The following is a 21890-nucleotide window of genomic DNA, read 5'->3' on the forward strand; positions in this document are numbered from 1 at the left end:
ATTTCATTGTTTTTTTTTTCCCGAGACTATAATGGACCTAATGGTTTCTTATTATGTGTGTTTTTTATTTGAATCATATCCTCATAGGCATGGTGAGAATGCAGTAGAAGTTGGTAAGTTGGACGATCGGGTATGTCATCAATGTAGAGGCATATGCATCTGCAGTGTGTGCAGGTGCACGTCTTTGAGATTAGAGCTTTGTCAATGAAATAAAGTTTTTTAAAAATAAAATGGTTGTATGGATTTTATAGGGTAAGACGAGGGGCTTAACCCCACTGGAATTTTGGTACATAAAGCTAGAGCTTGTGTGTTAGCTTCAGGATTGATTCCTAGTAATGTTTTTCAGACTGAAGTTTCTCTAACTACTTGATAAGCTATTATTTTTCTGTAATTCCTAGTAATGTTTTAAAATTTTAAAAAAACCCAAAATTATGATCTACCATTGGAGCATACAATTTTACAGTTTCTTAAAAAATGTTTTAACCAAACAATTTTCAAAACTTAATATTAAAATATTCCTAACCTCACTCTTAGGGGACTAGTTTTGTAGGTTTCTCTGTAAACGCCATTCAGTATTTACCCCGTATGAATATTTGATAATACAATAATGGTTGCATATATATATATATATATATTTTGGATTTTGGAGTATGAAATATGTAATAATAGCTCAAGGATTATGTGGACTATGGTCAAAGGTGGTGTTAGTAACTTGGGCTACAAGTCCCAGGGTCAAAGTCGTTATATGTATAAGACTGAGTCCCACGAAATTTGTCCAATTACGTAATCACCTTGCTTCCTCTCCATCTGTTTTGACTTTTGATTGTTTCTCTCATTTTCTCAAATCGATCAAATCTCTGAGAAGTGAAAAGCAGAGCAACAACAAATAAACCACAAGAAGGTACTAGGTAGAATGAGAGTATCATGTTACAGGATCGTAGTCTTGCCTCTTCTGCTCATTTTCTCGCTTGTTATTAATCGAGTTCAGGCGCAGTACTTCGTTCTCAATTTCCCGGATGACATTTTTCTTAGTGACTTTGACAATAACAGCACCAACGAATACTCTGGCTACGGCGATCTCGGGCAATCGGAATCAATATCCGAGCAAGAACTTGATCCTGGCTCTTGGCGCCCAATCTTTGAGCTGGACAAGTCTTCTACCGTTGACCTTACGTTGACGCGGTACTACTCTTCCCTCCAGAAGATTATCTCTGCGGCGAGCGAAGGAAACACCAGGTTGATGGAGGAAGCAGTTACAGAGCTAGAAGCGTCTGCATCAGCGGGAGATCTGCACGCGAAATCTGTGATGGGGTTTGTGTATGGGATCGGGATGATACGAGAGACGAGTGAAGCCAAATCGTTTCTACAACATCAGTTAGCGGCAGAGGGAGGGGATATGCAATCGAAGATGGCACTTGCATACAGATATATAAGGCTAGATGTAAGCAAGCTTAAGTTCTTTCGTTTCTTGGGAAATGTTCTGGATGGCTAAGTATGTGTTTCTTGATTCTTATAACAGATGCATGATAAAGCTGCTCAGTTATATAGTGAACTAGCAGAGGCAGCATTCAATAGCTTTATGATCTCTAAGGACTACACCATGTTTGTACCAATTATTAGAATTCATAGAGGAAAAGCTGAAGATAAAAATATGCTAAAGAAATTCCACGGGGAAGATGCTGAAGATTTCAAGGTAATGGACCACTATGCACAGATTGGTTACCCTTCAGCAATGTACAGAGTTGGTTTATTTTACTACTTCGGTCTGAGAGGATTAAGACGAGACCACGCCAAGGGAGTTTACTGGTTTTCAAAGGCAGTAGAGAAGGGAGAACTGAATTCAATGGGAATCATGGGTGATATATATTCCCGAGGAGCTGGTGTTGAGAGGAACTATACCAAGGCGTTTCAATGTCTCACACTTGCTGCTGAACAAGGTCTCTTCTCAGCATTTAATGGCCTCGGGTACTTGTATCTCAAAGGCTATGGAGTAGCTAAAAACTATACTAAGGTCAGTAAAATATATAATTAAAGCAAGTATCAAGCAAAAGGGATGTTTTTTTCATTTTCGTTCCTTCAACAATATCTCTGCAATTGTAGGCAAGAGAATATTTTGAGAAGGCTGCTGATAGTGAAGACCTAATTGGGATGTATTACCTTGGAATGTTGTATCTTAAAGGCATTGGAGTCAAAAGAGATGTGAAGCAAGCAACCAAATACTTCCTTGTGGCTGCAAATGCTGAACTACCTAAGGCTATTTATCAAATGGCCAAGATGTTACATGTTGCCGCCGGGATCAAAAAGAACATAAACATGCTGAAATTGGTAACTGATTTCCTTCAATGCAATGAGCTTTATATCCATATGGTTTAAGTGAAAATGAAAGTCTGAAAAAAATCTGATTGTGTTCTGTTTGGATTATTGCTTCAAAAGATTAGCTAATTGATAGTTCATCAATGGTATTTCCATGTCTTGCTCATTAATGAAAGATGTCTCGTTTTCTTTAATTGAGGTAGGAGTGGTCTAAGGGCATCTCCATTGGGAGATCACTATTTTGAAGCTCTTATATTTTTTTAGGAGTAAAAAATATACTTTTACAAAATAAGAACTTTGTGTTTGTTAATTAAAATTATACTTCTCCAATGGTAAACTCTTATTGGAGTTCTTATTTTTGAATTTTTTTTTTTAATATAACTAATTTAAGTGGAACATTTAGTTTAACTTGTGAATATAGCTGTGAACTGCTCACTCACACGCTGAACATCTCTTGGATTGATGTTGAGTTGCCGATGAAAGTGGAAGCCATCTTCAGACCAGTAGGTGGGGATGTCACAGACGGTTGACTTCAAAGTAGAACGAGTTCTTGTTCTGCATGTTCAGCATCTGCTCATCAAATTCCTTTGTGCTCATCTTGCCACGGAACATAGCAGAGGCAGTGAGATAGTGTCCATGTCTTGGGTCTGCAGCACACATCATGTTCTTGGAGTCCCACATTTGCTGGGTGAGTTCAGGAACTGTGAGGGAACAGTACTGCTGAGAACCTCTTGATGTGAGAGGAGGAAATCCCACCATGAAGAAGTGAAGACGAGGGAATGGGATGAGATTCACAGCAAGCTTACGGAGGTCAGAGTTCAGCTGACCAGGGAACCTCAGACAGCAAGTCACACCAGACATGGTGGCAGAGATCAAGTGGTTCAAATCACCAACTGCAGACATTGAACAAACCAAGTATGTAAGCCATAGACACATACAACAAACAACATGATGAAGCACATCAACAAAGCTTGCAGAGGCAACTATATTATAAAGCAAACTGTATACTATCACAATTCCATAAACATCAAAAAACATGATGAAGCACAGTAACAAAACTTGCAGAGGCAACTATATTATCAAGCAGACTGTATATTTTCACAAATCCATAGACAAACCAATAGCACATGCCACTGGAAACAGTAACAAAACGATAGAGACTTGCAGATCAGAAATAGTGATACCAAACAATGACATAATCACTATCTAGACAACGCATATATGAACAAAGAACAACTAATCTTAGCATTCGTGAAGAGCAGTATAGGATAATGAGTCTTACAGCTGGGAGTAGTGAGTTTGAGAGTCCTGAAGCAGATATCGTACAAGACCTCGTTGTTGAGACCATGCACTCATCAGCATTCTCAACAAGCTGATTATAAGAATGTGAAGAAGGTTGAAACTTTGAAACTACAGAAATAAAAGTTCCAATCTTTTATCAAATTTTTTAGCAACGAACAAACATTGGAAACTATATATATCCCTTTGATTTCAAATTAGCAAGTAGTTCACACCAAATCACTTCATACAACGGACAAAGGGGGAAATTGCAATACAAAAACGAAACAGAGGTTAAGATTTGACTGTACCGAGAGAAACCCATCTTCAGCTTCCTTCCCCACAGCAAATCTCCGTGAGTTCCATATCCAAACTCGTCGATAGATCAGAACCTCTGATGTGTTGTTTTGATTGCTTAATCATCACCTCAGACTGAAGATTGTTTAATCAAAAAGAGCAAAGAACGGAGATTGGTTAATCGCAAATATGAGAATTTGGGGAGTGAAGGTAGGAACGGTGCCGCAAAAGAGATGTGGAGAAGAAAGAGAAAGAAGAGAAAAAAAGAAAAAAATTGTTTTTTATATCAAAAATAAAACCTATCATATGGCTACACGTACCAATAAGAGTTGATAAGAGTTGGTCTCAAAACTTACTAATTAAGAGGCAAGTCTTATGTTTTTAATCAATTTTGATTTATTTTTTTGTCCCAAATAAATAACAAAAAATAAGAATCTTGCTAAAGTCTCCCAATGGACTTGCTCTAAGTACCTTAAAGGGTTTAGGGTGTAATACACTTATTTCTACTTATGGTTGTCTCTCTGCTATTTGATTTTCACTCTGTCTTGCTATTACAGTATTGTGAGTTAACATTTTTTGAGGAACTTTGTACTTGATCGCTTATTCACTTTGCTAGCATTTTGGTTGCAGGCTGCGGCTCTTTACAAGTCAGTAGCGGAAAGAGGACCATGGAGTTCTCTATCTAGATGGGCTCTAGAAGCTTACGTTAAAGGTGATTTGGGAAAGGCTTTTATATTGTACTCAAGAATGGCAGAGCTTGGTTACGAAGTAGCACAAAGTAACGCTGCATGGATCCTCGATAAATACGGTGAAAAGAGCATGTGTATGGGAGTTTCTGGATTTTGCACGGATAAAGAGAGGCAGGAGCGGGCTCATGATTTGTGGTTGCGTGCCTCTAAACAAGGAAACGACTATGCTGCTTTGCTTGTGGGAGATGCATATTACTACGGCCGGGTAAGTTTGCACTTGTTCACAAACTTAGTGTGCTGACTGATTCCTCATGATGCTTGTACTCGTGTTTTCTCAGGGTAAGGAGAGGGATTTTGTGCGTGCAGCAGAGGCATACATGTATGCAACATCTCAATCAAATGCACAAGCTATGTTCAACCTCGGTTACATGCATGAATATGGACAAGGGATTCCCTATGATCTCAATCTTGCTAAAAGTTACTACGATCAAGCCCTCGAGAACGAACCTGTCTCCAAATTGCCTAATATGTCTATCATGCTTGCTTTTGTGAGGTTGTGGATTCGCAGAAACTATGTTGATATTTCCATCATGGTGACTCTTCTTCTAGCCTTTATTATAACTGTTCTACATCTCCGTGAGAGACGGCGACACCTCAGAGTTCTTATCGGATCACATCGGTCCTGACGTTGCACAACCTCTCGTCATTGTGTCTATTGCTTTCACCAACGAATCCTGATGTGTTTATATATGTACAGGTTGATTAATACTAGTTGTGTAGTCGTGACACTGTACAGGTTGATTCCTATTTGTTTTATATGTATATAAATTGGTTTGTACTTTCTATCTAACTCACTTTGATTTTTGATAAAATGATGTTTACTCGAATGAAATTTACGATTGAGGATCGAAGTAGTTATATATATACGTTATATTTCAACAATAGACAACAATGGTCAAAGCCATTGGTAGTAACTTTTATATCAAGAAAACGTGGCTTGCAGAAAATGGTAGTGTTTATGACTTGCATGTTTTTTAATTTCTTCTTAATTAAACTGAATCAACGAATATGAATCATCGTTGAATATGCAATTTAATAATACGACATCCACGTACTTGCGTTTAAGCGGCCCTCACGTTGAGCCAAAAACAAATAATGTGACGAATGACGATAAGTTAATAACATAAAGAAATTGTATATTTTAAAACTCCACTGAATATTTTCGCTCCTTATAATAATCATTAACATTCATTATTCGAAGTTAGTAACCACATTTCAGTTTCGTCTGTTTGTATCAATTTAATCGTCTTTCTCGTCTCGTAGGAGAAAAATGTCGTTGATGGATAATCTATTAGGTATCCTCCGCGTTCGTGTCAAACGCGGTGTAAACCTCGCCGTACGTGATGTCTCTAGCAGCGATCCTTACGTCGTCCTCAAGCTAGGTCGCCAGGTTTCTCTCTATCTCTCTGTCTCTCTCTCAAACTAATTTTCAGAAACATATATACAACAAGCTCAGAATTCAAAACTCTTTTTTTGCAGAAACTCAAAACTAGAGTGGTGAAGAAAAACATAAACCCACAATGGGAAGAAGATTTGACATTCACAGTCACCGACCCTAATCTCCCGCTCACTCTGGTAAACATTTTTTTTAACATTTCACTTTCTTAACCAAACCGGTCCGGTCCTAGAATTACAAAATCTTATTTGGTTTAAAAACAGATAGTGTACGACCACGACCTCTTCAGCAAAGACGACAAAATGGGAAACGCAGAGATCGATTTGAAACCGTACATAGAAGCTTTACGAATGGAGCTCTCAGGTTTACCAGAAGGAACCATCATAACAACGATCGGTCCAAACCGTGGAAACTGCTTAGCTGAAGAAAGCTACATCCGTTGGATCAACGACCGTATCGTTCAGAACATTTGTCTCCGACTCCGCAACGTCGAGCGTGGTGAAGTCGAGATCGAACTCCAATGGATTGATCTCCCCGGTTCTAAAGGCTTGTAAACAAAAATTTAACAATTACTTATGGGCTTTTCTCCTATATTGTGCTAAGCCCATATACGAGAGTCCGGCTCGGTAATTTTATACACACAAAGAAAAAAAAAAAAAACATATACTAAAATTGAAAACATACTTTATGATAAAAGTATTTAATAAAATATGTGTGTTTGAAGCCATTGGTTTTGCGTCTGCCCAAGACGACGGCACGAATTTTAGTGATTGATGTTTAGTTTAAAAGGAATCATCAAGTTATCGAAAGGACAAGATATTTTTTACGTTTTCGTATATTCTCTCTTTTTATTTTTCTTTTGTTTTTTTTCCTTTTAACGAAGTGAAGAAAAAAAAGAAAAAGAGATGAAAAAGATAACTTTTGTGCAGCAATAGCCAGCTTTTGAGGAACACAATATATATATAACTTAAATTTTTTTGAAACTGAGTAAGAAAAAGTTGGTAATTTTTCAGATCCTTTTTTATAATATTCTCTGTTCTATTTCTTATATATTCTTTTTATAGGTTCAGCCTTTTTATAGAACCCAAAACCGTGCAAAAGAAGATTAAAATAAAATTTTAATAATATATATAAAAAGGTTTTGTGAAAGCATCTAATCTATCTATCTATACTACATTATATGCTTTTTTCATTGATTCGTAGCCGTAGATCGGTATTTGGTCTGATGTTTTCTTTTGGTCGGGTGAAACTTTCGAAATTGTAAAACAGACCCTTTTATTCTTGATTTATATCTTAAACATCCCCCTATGTTTATTATCATCCAAAAAGTAGTGAAAACATTGAGTTCGGGTCGGATGATGCTTAATGAAGCTGACTAGAGTGCCACGCCTCTAATTTTGAATTTGAATTTTCATTTGTACCCCTAGCCCCCATCATTAACCTCTCTGCGCATGCCTCTCCTTTGGTTCTCACTTCTCACTCTCTCTCTTCCTCTACTTCTTTTACTTTTAATAAAATCCATTTGTAAAATTTTAGGAATACTAAAGTTATTTATTTGGACAATAATATCTTCGATCCATCAAAACTAATTTATTTTTACATATATAATTATGTTTATAGTAAATCGGTATGATTACTTTGCAGATATTTTCAAAATCAAATTATACGTGGTTAATTTTTGTTTATGTCTACCATCTCTATTTGAATTTATTCATAAAAGCTAAAAACATTTCATATCAAATAGGAATCTTCATTAGCCATCATCCGTTCATTAGTGGGGGAGTATTTGATTTGATTACAATTAGAAGGCATGCTTTAGCTAAGCGTGTTAAAGCACAAACGCATGGACCTTCGGTTTGCGTGAGAAGTAGCATATGCAATGCATACATATAGTAACTTCTAATGAAAAAATTAATCATAGATTCATAGATGTAGTTTATTTCTTTTATAATTCATGTAGATGTGTATACGGTACTTATGAGTAGTGATTAATAATCAAATAATGAAATTTCCTTTTGTGATTCATAATTGTCCATTTCATCTTTTTACTTAATCGTCTATTTCTATTTGTTTCTGAAACAATCACCAATGAGACTCATAATAGTTAAAAAGGATATAATTTGTATAAATAAGTTGCCATCATAATAATATGGTAAAAATCCGTCGAAACAGCATATTTTGTAATCTCTAACCGCATGAGAACGATGCATAAAATAAAGTAAATAATCTACTTTTCAAATACAACGGCTAGCTCCAAATCGTAGAATTAAGTATTCAGCCGAATTAATTTTAGGTTGTGGAACATATACTATAACTCAAGTATATCTTTTGGTTTCTCGTGCATGCTTTTTTTTTTTTTGTTTTTGGTTTTCTCATGCATGTTATCATTCGCATTGATTAACGTATTAAATGAGAATAGTTTGTCGATTTCTAAGACCAACTTTTTAATACTATTGAATTTTAATTTTTAAAGCATAGTATATCCTAAAGGTGTTAAAATTAGTCAAAATTTGCTTTAGGAAACCTAATTATCTTTACCCTCTTTTCCATTTTTTCCCGTTTAAAGTGTTTGCATTTAGGTCAATTATAATTTTCTTGTTTTAAGTGTTTTGCATGCTAAAAGGTCAAACAAAAAAAAAACATGGCGAGGAAACTCGAATTATTAATTATTTTAGATCAGAACAATCCCTATATTATTTTATAAGTATTGTGCTTTGAAGAAAAGTTTGAAAAACATTGGAAAAATAAAAAGCTGGAAAGCAAAAAAAAAAGAAAAAGAAGAAAAAGAAGAAGAAGAGCTGTGTGTTGTAATTGTATGGGATGATGAAAGAGCAGAGAGACTGGTTTGATGGAATATTGTGTTTCCTCAAATATCAGCAGCACTCCTCATTATATCATCAACCGATTTGCTTTTGTACGGAGTTTTAAAATATTTCTAGATAAAAGCAAACACAACATCAGACTGATCTATCTCTATGACTATGTTACACAAAACCAGAACCACTCTCTTTTTATTTATCTTCTTTTTAAAAAATCTTTTATCCATTGTTATTTTATTCTTTTATTTCTTTTTGATGAATTTATAGTATCTTGAAAGTTTTGTTACTGTATTATTTTGTTTTCACCAAACTGCAACACACACACACAAAAAATATAAAACCAGTTAAATTACTATGTGTTAAAACTGTATTAAATCATATAAAAATATGTGTTTAATATGGTTTTATTAGAGTTATTCCATATAAAACCAGTTAAATTACTAGGCTTTCCATATGATTTCACCATCTAATCCACACACACACACACACACACAAATTAGGCTGCACGAGTTGCGGTATTGGTTTGCCTTCCTTAACAACCCAAATAGCCAGCCATTTAAAATTTTGTCTTCGAACCATGTAAACTTTGGCACTTGAATTCACAAAAAATATCTTTACAGTATGCGTAATGGTATACACATAGCTAGCTAAACATTGAATACATTTGAATAAATGAGCATGCCTCGCCTCAACCGCATCAAACATACTCTCTTAACAATATTAATATCTCTATTGAGATATATAATTGCGTTTGTGCTATTATATGGCATCACTTCTATTGGAAAAACATAGTTCCCATGCAATGATAACTCAACATTAATGATATTACATAGACACATAGTTCGCTTTCATCCCTAACAACTAAAAGTCTCCAATTAGGATCTACGATTGCAACAATTTTCTAAAAACTTACAAACCCTTCTTTGAGAGAAGTCTTTTGATCTTTAAAACCAATTTTCTAAGTTCATATAAACACCCAATCGGGCCTATCACTTTTATAAACCAGTTTTTTTATTTTTTGTATAGCTACTTTTACTTGTTGTAATATTATGTCTAAATTTATTATATTTTAATTACTAAATCGGGACTATTACTAATATAATAAATATAGTAATAAAATAGAGATAAATTTATCTACTTAATTAATTCATATACTTATTACTATTTACAAAAGAACAAAAAAAAAAACTCACAGAAGCAAAAACAGAGAGCCTCTGCTTTGGACTAGGCCTGGGCACTAATACCCGTTATCCGTACTCGACCCGTTACTCGGCTCGTACCCGTCCCGAAAAAAAGGGTACCCGCAGCTTTAGGGTCGAGTAAAGGGTATTATAATTATATTACCCGTGAGTAAGGGACGAGTATAGGGTATTAGTTTAGTTTTCAATACCCGTCCCGTTACTCGGCCCTTTACCCGTTTTGCTACCCGACCCGTAAATACCCGTTAATATTTTGTATTATTATTATTATTATTTATTATTAATTTATAGAGTTAGAGTTAAAACCTAAGTTCAACTTAGCCTAACTGAATTAATATATTATTTTTATTTTCAAAATTCGTAATTTTATAACTTTTGGAACTATATATTGCATAAATTTATGAATTTTTCATTTTTTGGATTTCAAAAGATAAAATTATTATTGCGATTATTAACATTTTTTATCGGGTACTCGTTTTCCGGGTAATAATAAAGGGTCGGGACGAGTAAAGGGTCAACTATTTTTTACCGGGTACCCGTTTCTCCGGGTACCCGTTATTTAAGGGTCGAGTATGAGTAAATTTTTTCTGTTACCCGTTAGGGTCGGGACGAGTAAAGGGTCGGAGAAAATTCAAGGGTACCCGTCCCGTGCCCAGCCCTACTTTGGACTACGCAAAACGCACAAGGCCGCCTCTCTTTCACTATCCCCGAAGCTCCACCACGCACCTACATCAGGCCATCCAACAACCATTTTTATTTCGTTTTTATTACCTTCTTTTGTCCTATTACAATCAAAATTTACATTACATTACATCACTCATTTATGTTGGAATGTTATTTTCTAACCAAAAAGAATATATATATGGTACATATATTTCCCCTTTTCACTTGAGCTTTTCGAAAATTACATTTAATGTTTTCTACTCCTACACGAAACTAGTTCTGAAAAAACTAATCGAACGAAAATGACAAAAAATTTTAGTTTCATTTCAAAAAGAAAAAATTTATATATATATATATAGCATTTAGAAAGAATAAAGAAAAAAATATATTTCTCAACGGAAAAAAAAACAGAAGAATATAAAAATGTGGTCACTTCTCAACAACACTCACTTTACTCTTTTTTCCCTCTTCACACACTTCTCTCCCAAACTAAAGACAAAACTCTCTCTCTCTCTCTCTCTCTCTCTCTCTCTCTCTCTCTCTTCTCTCTTTTCACACTCTGTTCTCCGGCGAAAGAAAGATGATAACGGCGACGGACTTTTACCATGTCATGACGGCTATGGTTCCGTTATACGTAGCTATGATCCTCGCTTACGGCTCAGTCAAATGGTGGAAAATATTCACACCAGACCAGTGCTCCGGCATAAACCGTTTCGTAGCTCTCTTCGCCGTTCCTCTCCTCTCTTTCCACTTCATCGCCGCTAACAACCCTTACGCCATGAACCTCCGTTTCCTCGCCGCTGACTCACTTCAAAAGGTCATCGTCCTCTCTCTCCTCTTCCTCTGGTGCAAACTCAGCCGCAACGGCTCGTTAGACTGGACCATAACACTCTTCTCACTCTCCACTCTCCCAAACACTCTAGTCATGGGGATACCACTACTCAAAGGCATGTACGGTGACTTCTCCGGCCAGCTCATGGTTCAAATCGTTGTGCTTCAGTGTATCATCTGGTACACGCTTATGCTTTTTCTCTTTGAGTACCGTGGAGCGAAGCTTTTGATCTCCGAGCAGTTTCCGGACACAGCTGGATCTATTGTCTCGATTCATGTTGATTCAGACATTATGTCTTTAGATGGAAGACAACCATTGGAGACTGAAGCTGAGATTAAAGAAGATGGGAAGCTTCATGTTACTGTTCGTCGTTCTAACGCTTCGAGGTCTGATATATACTCGAGAAGGTCTCAAGGCTTGTCTGCGACTCCTCGGCCTTCGAATCTAACCAACGCTGAGATTTATTCTCTTCAGAGTTCAAGAAACCCGACTCCACGTGGGTCTAGCTTTAACCATACTGATTTTTACTCGATGATGGCTTCTGGTGGTGGTGGTGGTGGTGCTCGGAACTCTAACTTTGGTCCTGGAGAAGCTGTGTTTGGTTCCAAAGGACCTACTCCGAGACCTTCGAACTATGAAGAAGACGGTGGTGCTGCTAAACCCACGGCTGCTGGAACTGCTGCCGGAGCTGGGAGGTTTCATTATCAATCTGGAGGGAGTGGTGGTGGTGGTGGCGGCGGAGGGGCGCATTATCCGGCGCCGAATCCAGGGATGTTCTCGCCTCAGACTGGTGGTGGTGGAGTTACGGCGGCGAAAGGTAACGCTCCGGTTAGTGGTGGAAAGAGGCAAGATGGGAATGGAAGAGATCTTCATATGTTTGTGTGGAGTTCGAGTGCATCGCCGGTGTCGGATGTATTCGGCGGTGGAGGAAACCACCATGGTGATTACGCCGCTGCTACGAACGATCATCAAAAGGACGTTAAGATCTCTGTACCTCAGGGGAATACTAACGGTATGGTCCCTCACTTTACTCTCTTGTTTTGTTTTTTGCTATTTGATTTATATTCTTTACAATAACAACCCCGCTTTATTATTCCTCTTGGTTACAATTAAATTTCGTAATGATTTTTTTATTGGCTTAATCAAGATTTTGTATTTGGTAAGTAGTGGTTAATGTGTTGTTGCTGTTGTCTTTATTACAGACAACCAGTTTGTGGAGAGGGAAGAGTTCAGTTTCGGTAACAAAGATGATGATAGCAAAGTTTTGGCAACGGACGGAGGAAACAACAACATAAGCAACAAAACGCCGCAGCCTAAAGTGATGCCACCAACAAGTGTGATGACAAGACTCATTCTCATTATGGTTTGGAGGAAACTAATCCGAAATCCCAACTCTTACTCTAGTTTATTCGGCATCGCCTGGTCCCTCGTCTCCTTCAAGTATGTACTGTTTCCTAATTTTTTTACTTTACTTTTGAGTCTATAATGTTTTAACCACTTTCTTGTTAAGAAAAGGGGTCAGTCTTGAATGCGTCTAAGTTTGAAAGTTTTTTTAGATTGATTGTAGGTTGAAAGAAAAGATTTGAGAAAGATTTGTGGGAATTAAATTGATGTGGTCTGTGCAGGTGGAACATTGAAATGCCAGCTCTTATAGCAAAGTCTATCTCCATACTCTCAGATGCAGGTCTAGGCATGGCTATGTTCAGTCTTGGTCAGTTCCTTTTTCTTTTCTATTTTTTTTTTTTTTAATTTTTACCTCTCTTTTCATTTATTACATAATTAATACCATAAAACAGTCAATTGTTCTCTTTATTCTGACCTTCATTCTTTAGAGTGTTTTAAAATTAGAAAAAGAAAACAAGAAACCAAATCATCATGTGGATGCATGATTCACTGATGGCTTTTTCTTTTGAAGTTTTTATTTATTTATCGAAAACTAGAAAAAACATGTTTGTATCAAAAAAGCAAACAAAACTGGCTTCATAGCAGAAAGCATGCTCCACAGTTCTCTGCTTATCATCATAACATGTCTCTCTCTTTAATAGTAGGAACCCATTTTTATTTTATTTTCTCTTAAAGTAACAATTTTTTTTAAAAAATATATATTTAATGTCTCTCTTATCGATGAAAAAACTCTCTTTTACCTTATTAATGTTTCAGTAGAATTCCATCAACTGAATATAAAATTCGTTTAATCAGTAACTTTATTGAAAAATCAATATAGGTTAAATGATAATGATGATGTTAATGGTGGTGGATTAGTGGCTGTGATGATTGTTTTTATGTCACTCTTTTGCAGCTAACCTGTTTAAAAGAGTAGGATATTTAAGTTAAACCAAAAGGCAAAGCAATAGTATTAAATTGTGTACTTACCTATGTAAATTTTTTTATAATGTGTGTTAAAGGGTTGTTCATGGCGTTAAACCCAAGAATAATAGCTTGTGGAAACAGAAGGGCAGGTTTTGCGGCGGCTATGAGATTTCTCGTCGGACCTGCCGTCATGCTCGTTGCTTCTTATGCCGTTGGCCTCCGTGGCGTCCTACTCCGTGTCGCCATCATCCAGGTATGTTTTTATTTTTATTTGCATGAAACACTTGTATTGTGTCTACTGTACTATTAATTGTCCTAATATAATATTTTTATTTATTGATAACAAAAACAGGCAGCATTGCCACAAGGAATAGTACCGTTTGTGTTCGCCAAGGAGTATAATGTGCATCCTGACATTCTTAGCACTGCGTAAGTTTATTATTAATCCATCATATAGTTTTGTCGTATCATATGATAAATGTTGTTTGCTAAAAAAAAAAAAAAAAAATCTGGTTGCTTTGTTTTTCATTGATGAGTAAATTTGATTAGGGTTTATTTTGGTTAACGTGAATGGTAATGTTCTTTTTGCAGTGTCATCTTTGGCATGCTGATTGCGTTGCCCATAACTCTTCTCTACTACATTCTCTTGGGGCTATGATGAGATATTACCTTAAACACAGGGACCTTTTTTAAATCTTTTGGGTGATTATGAAATGTGAAAAGAACAAAAGATGCCCTTTTTGTTGGATACCCACAAATTTAATCAAAAGAGGAGTTTCTAGTGAAACTTCGAAGATAATTTGGAGAAAGAAGCTCTTGAAGAAAGGAAGAAGAAGAGGTGCTTGGCAAGTTTTACCTTTTTTCTTAGTTTTAATGAACATTCGTGTTTCTTTTGGTAGGTTGTAGGAATTTGTAAAAGCGTTGCTACTTTTAGTGAATTAAAACGTTAAGGAAAAAAAACCCAAAAGTTCAATTAATTTATGTGTGCATGCTAAAGTGATAATAGGTGTGTAAATGTATCTATTCTCACAACAATAAATTTAGTCATTTTTACGAATTATTCAAATGACCTAACTAACTTAACTTAGCAGATCTAAAATAGATCAGAAACTAACATAGTAAAGTACATTTCAAACAAAAATGTCGGCGAAAGGGACTTCTCTCCGGTTAATTTGGGTTTTGTTTTTCAAATCTAACGTAACTATAAATACTATTAGTTTTAGAATGGTAGAAATTTCCATGTAGTTTTGGTGAGAGACTATGAAATCGCATGTGACTATAACAACGTACACAAGAGTTTTGGTTGGGATTCAACAGAACACTCGATTAAATGTAGAAAGATAGATGAAGCACTTAAAAGAGATAGGGACTTGGTGCATGCGTACGTTATTCGACTTGGTCAAGATTCCTCTTCACTGCGTTTGTGGAATCTTAAAAGATTCGTTTAGTGTTGTCAATTGTGTATTCTTTCCTTTTCTGATTCTTCTCAGAATCATTACATACCACTTAGATGTGCTGATGCTTTCCATGGGTTTTTATTTGCTTTTATATGGTGAAGATATATAAATTCTCATATTTATACAACGATCTTATATGATAATGATTAATTTTGTTTCTAAACTATAAAATTCCTCGATATTCAATTAAGTTTGATTACAAACCCTTTTAACTTTCAAGTATTATTTTATTTTTTACATGAAAATAAAAGTACAAGCTCTGCTTGTAATTTGTAAAAGTACTTTATATTTGCGTGAATATTAATTTCAATTAGAAGTAAAATAATTATAATGTGTTTGCTAAACTGAAAATATATGAAATTAATGACGAGTTTTATTAGTATTAAAAAAAATTGTTAAATGGAAAAATGGTTGCAGAAAAATTGTGAAGTGAAAGTAATAAATATGGGAAGGTGTAATAATAATTAGAACGAAGAAAATAATTAAAAGAGAGCGACCATAAACTTATGGCACGCCTCACGTAAAAGAAATCATCATTTATTCATTCTGCATGAGACGGCTACAGCCGCCGTTGTATTCTTCAAATCTTCAATGTTTGTAGTTAAATATTACTACTATTGTTAATTCTTTCTTAAAACAAAATTTGTGTGTTTAACCTGCAATTTTACATTGTTCATTTCAATATTAAAAATAAGTAAAGAAAGCGAAAAATATGTCTTACTCATAGAAGAAATAAAAAAGAAGAATGAGACAAAAGAGAAGAAGACGACGCCGTGTCACTTCGCTTTCATATTGCCACTCAACACACAAACATTTTTTCAGAAGCTTCCAATTATTCTCTGCTGCTGCTCTCTCTCAATGTTTTGTTTTCTTTTGTTTTATGTATTTTTACATGTATGTATAAAATCTAAATTACTGTACATTGTAATATGATAGATTTCCATGAATACCTTAGTTCTTTTTATTAGTCGAAAAAGCCATAAATAGTTACTTTGGACGGATGAGATTGTTGATATTACATGAGAGATTTGAAAGGAACGAGGTCTGTCTGTCATAAAGAAGTTAATCTCGTCACGGAAAAGATTTCTTATTTGTTGGATTTGAGATTTTTCCAGTCATTTAATTTTACCAAAGGATGACGTGAAAGCGTAGAAGGGTATAAACGTCATTTCGGGAGGCCATAGTTGCAGATGTTAGTGTCTCTGCCTGCCACTAGACGGTGTTGGGTCGGCCGTCGCCCAGACAGAGCTTTGAGAGCTTTTTGTCATTTGTCTTTTTCATTTTATTTTATTTTTGGTTGTTTTCGGGTCTTTTAATTAATTTTGTTTCTTTTCAAAAAATAATCGTATTTTTCTATTCTTTTCTTTTGTTACTTTCGTACATTAGATTTTTTTTTGCCTTTTTTTTTTGCTGAAAAAGAGAAGGTTATATAGGAAAAAAAAAATCTAGTGCTTAAGAGAACCAAAAAAAAAGGAAAGATTTATATTTCGTACAGGAAAGATTAGATACGATATTTAAAACAGAAATAGATTTTAGATACGATATGACGACCAAATAAAAAACATCACTTCTACGCTTTTTAAAAATTAATTTATATCATTATTTAGGGTTTTATCATCACCACCATGGTAATAAGACATTGGAAGTCACCTGATTTGTCATTACAAATACTCCATCGAAGTTGATCAAAGTTACATAGTTACGGCCGATACTTTCTTTCATCTATTTTAACCAAATAGATCAGCACAAAGAAAAAGAAAATTAAAAAAGAAGAAAGAAAATTCACGATTTGATAAAATCGAAAGCTTTTACATAATGATAATGAAAATAGAAAAGGTAACGTTTTTTCTTATTTTCATTCATCCACGAGAAGTAACGTTTATGGAAGTATTTATAAAAAAAATTGGTAATGGGAGGGGAGAAAAAGATAAAGGATTCAACTATTAAAAAAATACTATAATACTTGTAAATTAGTGGGCTTTATATTTTTGTTATGGCCCCTCGAGTTCATAAGGACCCCAGCTTTACAAAGTATATAAATAAATTATGTGTGATGGGGGCTATATGCGATATGCTCACACGCATACATATCACCACTTGTATATCATATGTTTAAATTATCTTATACTATAGTATATCTTATCATAGTTTGAATGACTCTCATTCCTTTTGTCGTGTTTAAAAACATTTGTTTGTTGCACGTGAACACTTGCTTCGACTTACTAAAAAACCCACCGAGGATTTACTAGTATAATTATAATAGACTTATCTTATACTACTAGAGTACTAGTATTAGTATGTCTCTAAAAACTAAAGTAATTAGATTATCTTTTCACAAACCAACAAATAAAGACAAATGCGGCTATGAATTCGATGAACAATCACCTGTTCCCAGGTGCACGCCTACACACACATACACTACACATAGTCCTATATCCCTTATTTAAATTTGTAACTATAGTATAGTAATACAAATACTCTAATAGTTGAGTTTTATATGATGTTGTTGGTGTTACTTCGGGGGTTATAAGTATTTTTTGTTTAATTCTGTAAAGCTTGAATCATATTTGAGCCTGTTTATTTTTATTTTTTTTTTCTTTTTTTTACTAAAACATTTTCATTATATTATATAAGAGTAAAATACAAGGGTGAAATACGTTTTTGAAATTCGAAAGCCAACAGAAAACAAAAATATCTCTAAAAACTTAATTCCCATATACTAGGAATACAAAGTAGAAAACTAAGACAAAAAAAAACTCTTAAAATAATTGGAGAAGTCGAAGAGAACATTAATCGCGAGACTAAGTACTCAAAAGTCGATGTCGAAAAGACCTACAAACGCAAATGGAAGAGATCCCAGGATAGAGGCCTTCGCGAAGATTTAATCCAACCGAAGACAGAAAACCTCTAACATTACGAGCAAGGAACATGAATTTAATTCCTAACTACCTAATCTTATACCGAGAATCATATTTGAGCATGCTTTGTAAATTATTAAAGGTCTAGAGACTTACATTTCTTGAGTCCATTTAATCCATCAGAGAAGGCTGTAGAATCCAGGCTGCTTACTCAGCATTATGCTGAAGCCTTTCACTTGGGTCCTCCCATCTTAAAGTTAGGCCCAACAAGAGTTTTGTTCCATGTAGATTGCAAAGATAACAGGCCTTGAAAGAAGCGTTCAAGAAGAGTTCGACGTATCCTCCTTTTTTTTTTTTTATTCCGGTCATGAGGCGTGAATCATGCGGTCACGGGTTACGATACCTTCTTCATTCACTACTTATGACTGGAATTATATACACTAACTTCTGTTTTGCCGGATTTAGTTTCGGCCATTTGTGTAATGGCGGGTAAACCGCGCAACTCTTATCCCGATTAAAACGAAGATTAATTTTGGCGGAAAAGAACTAATGGGCCGATTCTGAAGTCCAATATTGGGTCAAAAGGTTAATGGGCTTATATCACTCTTCGTGGCTTTTAGAAAGTATCTAATCTTATATACTCTTGACTGTGTTAGTCTATTTTTATAAAGAGCAGCTGAAGCCTGAAACACAGATTTTTTAATACCTCTTATTTGGCAGCTGAAACACAACATTTAACATCAAGATATTGACGACATGAAGTCGTAAGACTTTTCTTTCGAGTAATAATAACCCACTGTATATTTTAAAATGTTATATTTGCTTTCGAATCTTTTTTTTGTTAATCTACTTGTGCACCTGGTAAATTGAGAATCTTCATATATGGCCCCAATACAAGGACAAATATACATATATTATTCGTTAATAATAAGAAGAAAAATAGGAATGATAACTGGGGGACCAAAGTATGTATAGTCTCCCAATTGGGAATAATAATGATTCGTTATTATTAAGTTATTTAACCCTAAATCATCGGGTGACAAATAACAAGGTCCCATTATTAAGTTAACATGCATAATTATATGCATACCCCATTTGTAGAATTCTTAACTAGTATACATAGTCTTTTGCCAATAAAAATTATAGCATACGACCGACCTTATGTATTCCATAACTATATTACCAGGGCAAGTAGACAAATCAAACGAACAAAATTGAATAAAAATCGAGTGTAGGCTCATTATTCATTAGAACCACTATCTAGTCTATTTGTGCATTTAGTGATTTTCCTTTACGGTCGCTGTCATCAAATTTTTTTTCAGTTATTATATTCGTTTTATATGATAATTATGTATGTCATTTGCTTATTATGACTGAAATACATTTCATAATATTTTCTTTTTGGTAGTGATATCATAATAATTTATAGTAATTTGCTTTTTTCATACTAATGAAAAAAGTGGGTAGAGAGACAAGTTCGTGATCACCTACTTGTCATTGGCCTATCGGAGGATTAGCGGTATGATACGGCATTTCAAAAGTGGTTACACTCCCGACAATTATGATTTTTAAATTTTTGTTTTGATAAGAATATAGCTTCTAGCTCTCTATAAACTGATGCACAAGTTGTAACAACGCTATTTTTTCTTTTGAATATAATTTTAACATTTTATTAAAAAAATGTCCTAAATACTACAAATTATATATATTTTACAGACTAAAAAGAATCAGGATAGGAAAATAAATTATGCAAAAGTATGTTCAAATGAATTTGGTTTTTGTTTTTTGATCAAGCAAGATCTTCCTTCAAATCAAACGATTACAAATGGGAGAGACGTAATTGAACATACGCGAGGCGAGAAGTTAAAGTACTAAAACAGTATAAATTAATAAAATGAGAGAGAGACACAAACTTAGCAAAGTTTGATAATGTGATTGAAGAAGTGTCGAAACGACCAAATATGAAACATAGCGGGAGAGAGGCAACTCTCGATCCCACTCTAACAAACTACTTGATGATAGTCACCTTAAATTGTGGAGTTGAAGCATAACCCACAACCTCGAATGAATTTGTTTTAAGTTATTTTAAAACATGTAAAACTCAAGAAACAACGAGTACGACTATGAATGATGAATGATCATTTGATGCGGTTGGAGTGGTACACTACATTCACGAGAATCACAAATGCATATGATCACTATTGGAGAAAAAAATAATATGTAGGGGACAGCATATTTGTTCCTTTCATTCCGATTATTTATTTTCGGCAGAAAAAAAAAAAATCAAACCAAGTTGTGGTCCAAGGAAAGATAGTAGACCCACTAATTTACCATTATATGGATCTCGGCAGTGTCAAGTGGTTTGCCTAATTTCATTTTTTCCCCCACATTTTTTTTAGTTTTTGGAATCAACAACACCTTGATATTTTTTATTTTCTTTCTCTCGATCAAAGTGATAGGATCTCTTTAACCTAACTGACGATACTAAGCAAGAATCTACGAAAGCGATGCAAATAAAAGACATGTAGGTCGGAATCATGAATATTCATATCTTTATAGATAGTATAAGGTGGATATCATATTATATTGATATCAATATTGGCCATGGAAAATAAATTTTTGCTTTAATATATATTGTTTCTATACTAGCTAATTGTAAAACTACTACATAAGACTGAAATTAGATTTCATATACGTAAACAGCTTCAAGTTAATCAGCTATTTGTTGTTCAAAAAAAAAAAAAGTTAATCAGCTAGTTACTCTCTTTCTTTAAATTGAGTTAGCAGCTGATTTTGAAAGTTGTTAGTCTAATTGTCGACATATTTATAGCAAAACTAGCAGAATGATTCGATAATCCAACTCTTCTAAGTTTTGCATATATTTGATGTGATTGCGATTTCTACATAACCTATTTAGTCATTCTACTATATATATATATATATATATATATATATAACAATTTCGTAATTTAGTTTAGTCAAAAATATTTAGTGATCAACGTTTGGTGGTATTGCTAATCATAATCATAAAAAAAATATGAATGTTTTCCAAAAATAAGACGACAGGGAGAGAAAAGAAGTTGAAAAACAACGGATGTGGCTGTGACCTGTGAGCCATTGGATTAAAAGATTCATTAAGTTGGCCATTCGGAGCATCTTGGGATCACTGTCTGTTCGCTACTTCTCAAAGACTCTTAACTGTGTATACTTTACTTCCGGTAACAGTGCTTTGTTTCATATTTACCTTTATGCCCCCTCACATCTATAATCATTAGAGATTTTTAAAGTTGCCATCCGCCCATCTTAATCATTGAATCCCAACTTGAAGAAAATGGAGTATAAAGAATCTGTGAATCCAAACAGTGTAGAATCTATCAAACTAGGATCTGTTGATATGTTCCCCAGCTTAATCCCACAATTAAATTTAAGTCGTTGGTCACTCTATATACTATATTGGTTAATTTTTGTTACCTTTGTTAACGATCATAATTTGTTTTTGAACCAGACTAATCTAAGAGAAGCAAAGTAAATTATAAACACATTTATATATGTACACACAAAAGATTGAATCTTGGATTATAATTATTTTGCAAAACCAAAAACTCTAGATAAATTTGGTAACATCCACGTTTTTGACATTAACTAATTACAATGTATGCATGGACCTTTGATTGTACGGTAGTTAAACTATAAATATTCTTAATCAAAGAGGTAATAGC

The 21890-nt window shown here is 34.5% G+C and overlaps 3 protein-coding genes and 1 long non-coding RNA gene across 4 annotated transcripts; 3 read left to right on the top strand and 1 right to left on the bottom strand.

Moving 5' to 3' along the window:
* Window positions 1–789: 789 nt before the first annotated feature.
* LOC104712970 (ERAD-associated E3 ubiquitin-protein ligase component HRD3A) lies at window positions 790–5315 on the top strand. The gene is given in 6 exon segments (XM_010429981.3): window positions 790–1441; window positions 1520–2011; window positions 2101–2325; window positions 4519–4842; window positions 4916–5239; window positions 5241–5315. Coding segments are annotated over 6 exon segments (1968 nt in total). The 5' UTR covers window positions 790–913.
* Window positions 2553–4177, bottom strand: LOC104712969 (uncharacterized). The gene is made up of 3 exons (XR_755565.3): window positions 3903–4177; window positions 3596–3723; window positions 2553–3206 (listed from the first exon to the last, which is right to left on the bottom strand). It is a non-coding gene; the product is annotated as an uncharacterized LOC104712969 (long non-coding RNA).
* A 505-nt stretch (window positions 5316–5820) lies between the features above and the next one.
* Window positions 5821–6760, top strand: LOC104712971 (protein C2-DOMAIN ABA-RELATED 3-like). The gene is made up of 3 exons (XM_010429982.2): window positions 5821–6027; window positions 6117–6212; window positions 6297–6760. The coding sequence occupies exons 1-3, from the start codon at window positions 5908–5910 to the stop codon at window positions 6585–6587; spliced, it is 507 nt and encodes a 168-aa protein (XP_010428284.1). The 5' UTR covers window positions 5821–5907; the 3' UTR covers window positions 6588–6760.
* A 4369-nt stretch (window positions 6761–11129) lies between these two features.
* LOC104715837 (auxin efflux carrier component 1) lies at window positions 11130–14833 on the top strand. The gene is made up of 6 exons (XM_087467312.1): window positions 11130–12558; window positions 12749–12986; window positions 13172–13257; window positions 13952–14109; window positions 14209–14285; window positions 14448–14833. The coding sequence occupies exons 1-6, from the start codon at window positions 11295–11297 to the stop codon at window positions 14512–14514; spliced, it is 1890 nt and encodes a 629-aa protein (XP_087323438.1). The 5' UTR covers window positions 11130–11294; the 3' UTR covers window positions 14515–14833.
* The last annotated feature ends 7057 nt before the right edge of the window (window positions 14834–21890 follow it).

Source organism: Camelina sativa, chromosome 9 (genome assembly GCF_030686135.1).
Source record: "Camelina sativa cultivar CO46 ecotype springtype chromosome 9, ASM3068613v1".
In the NCBI taxonomy this organism is placed as follows: domain Eukaryota; kingdom Viridiplantae; phylum Streptophyta; class Magnoliopsida; order Brassicales; family Brassicaceae; genus Camelina; species Camelina sativa.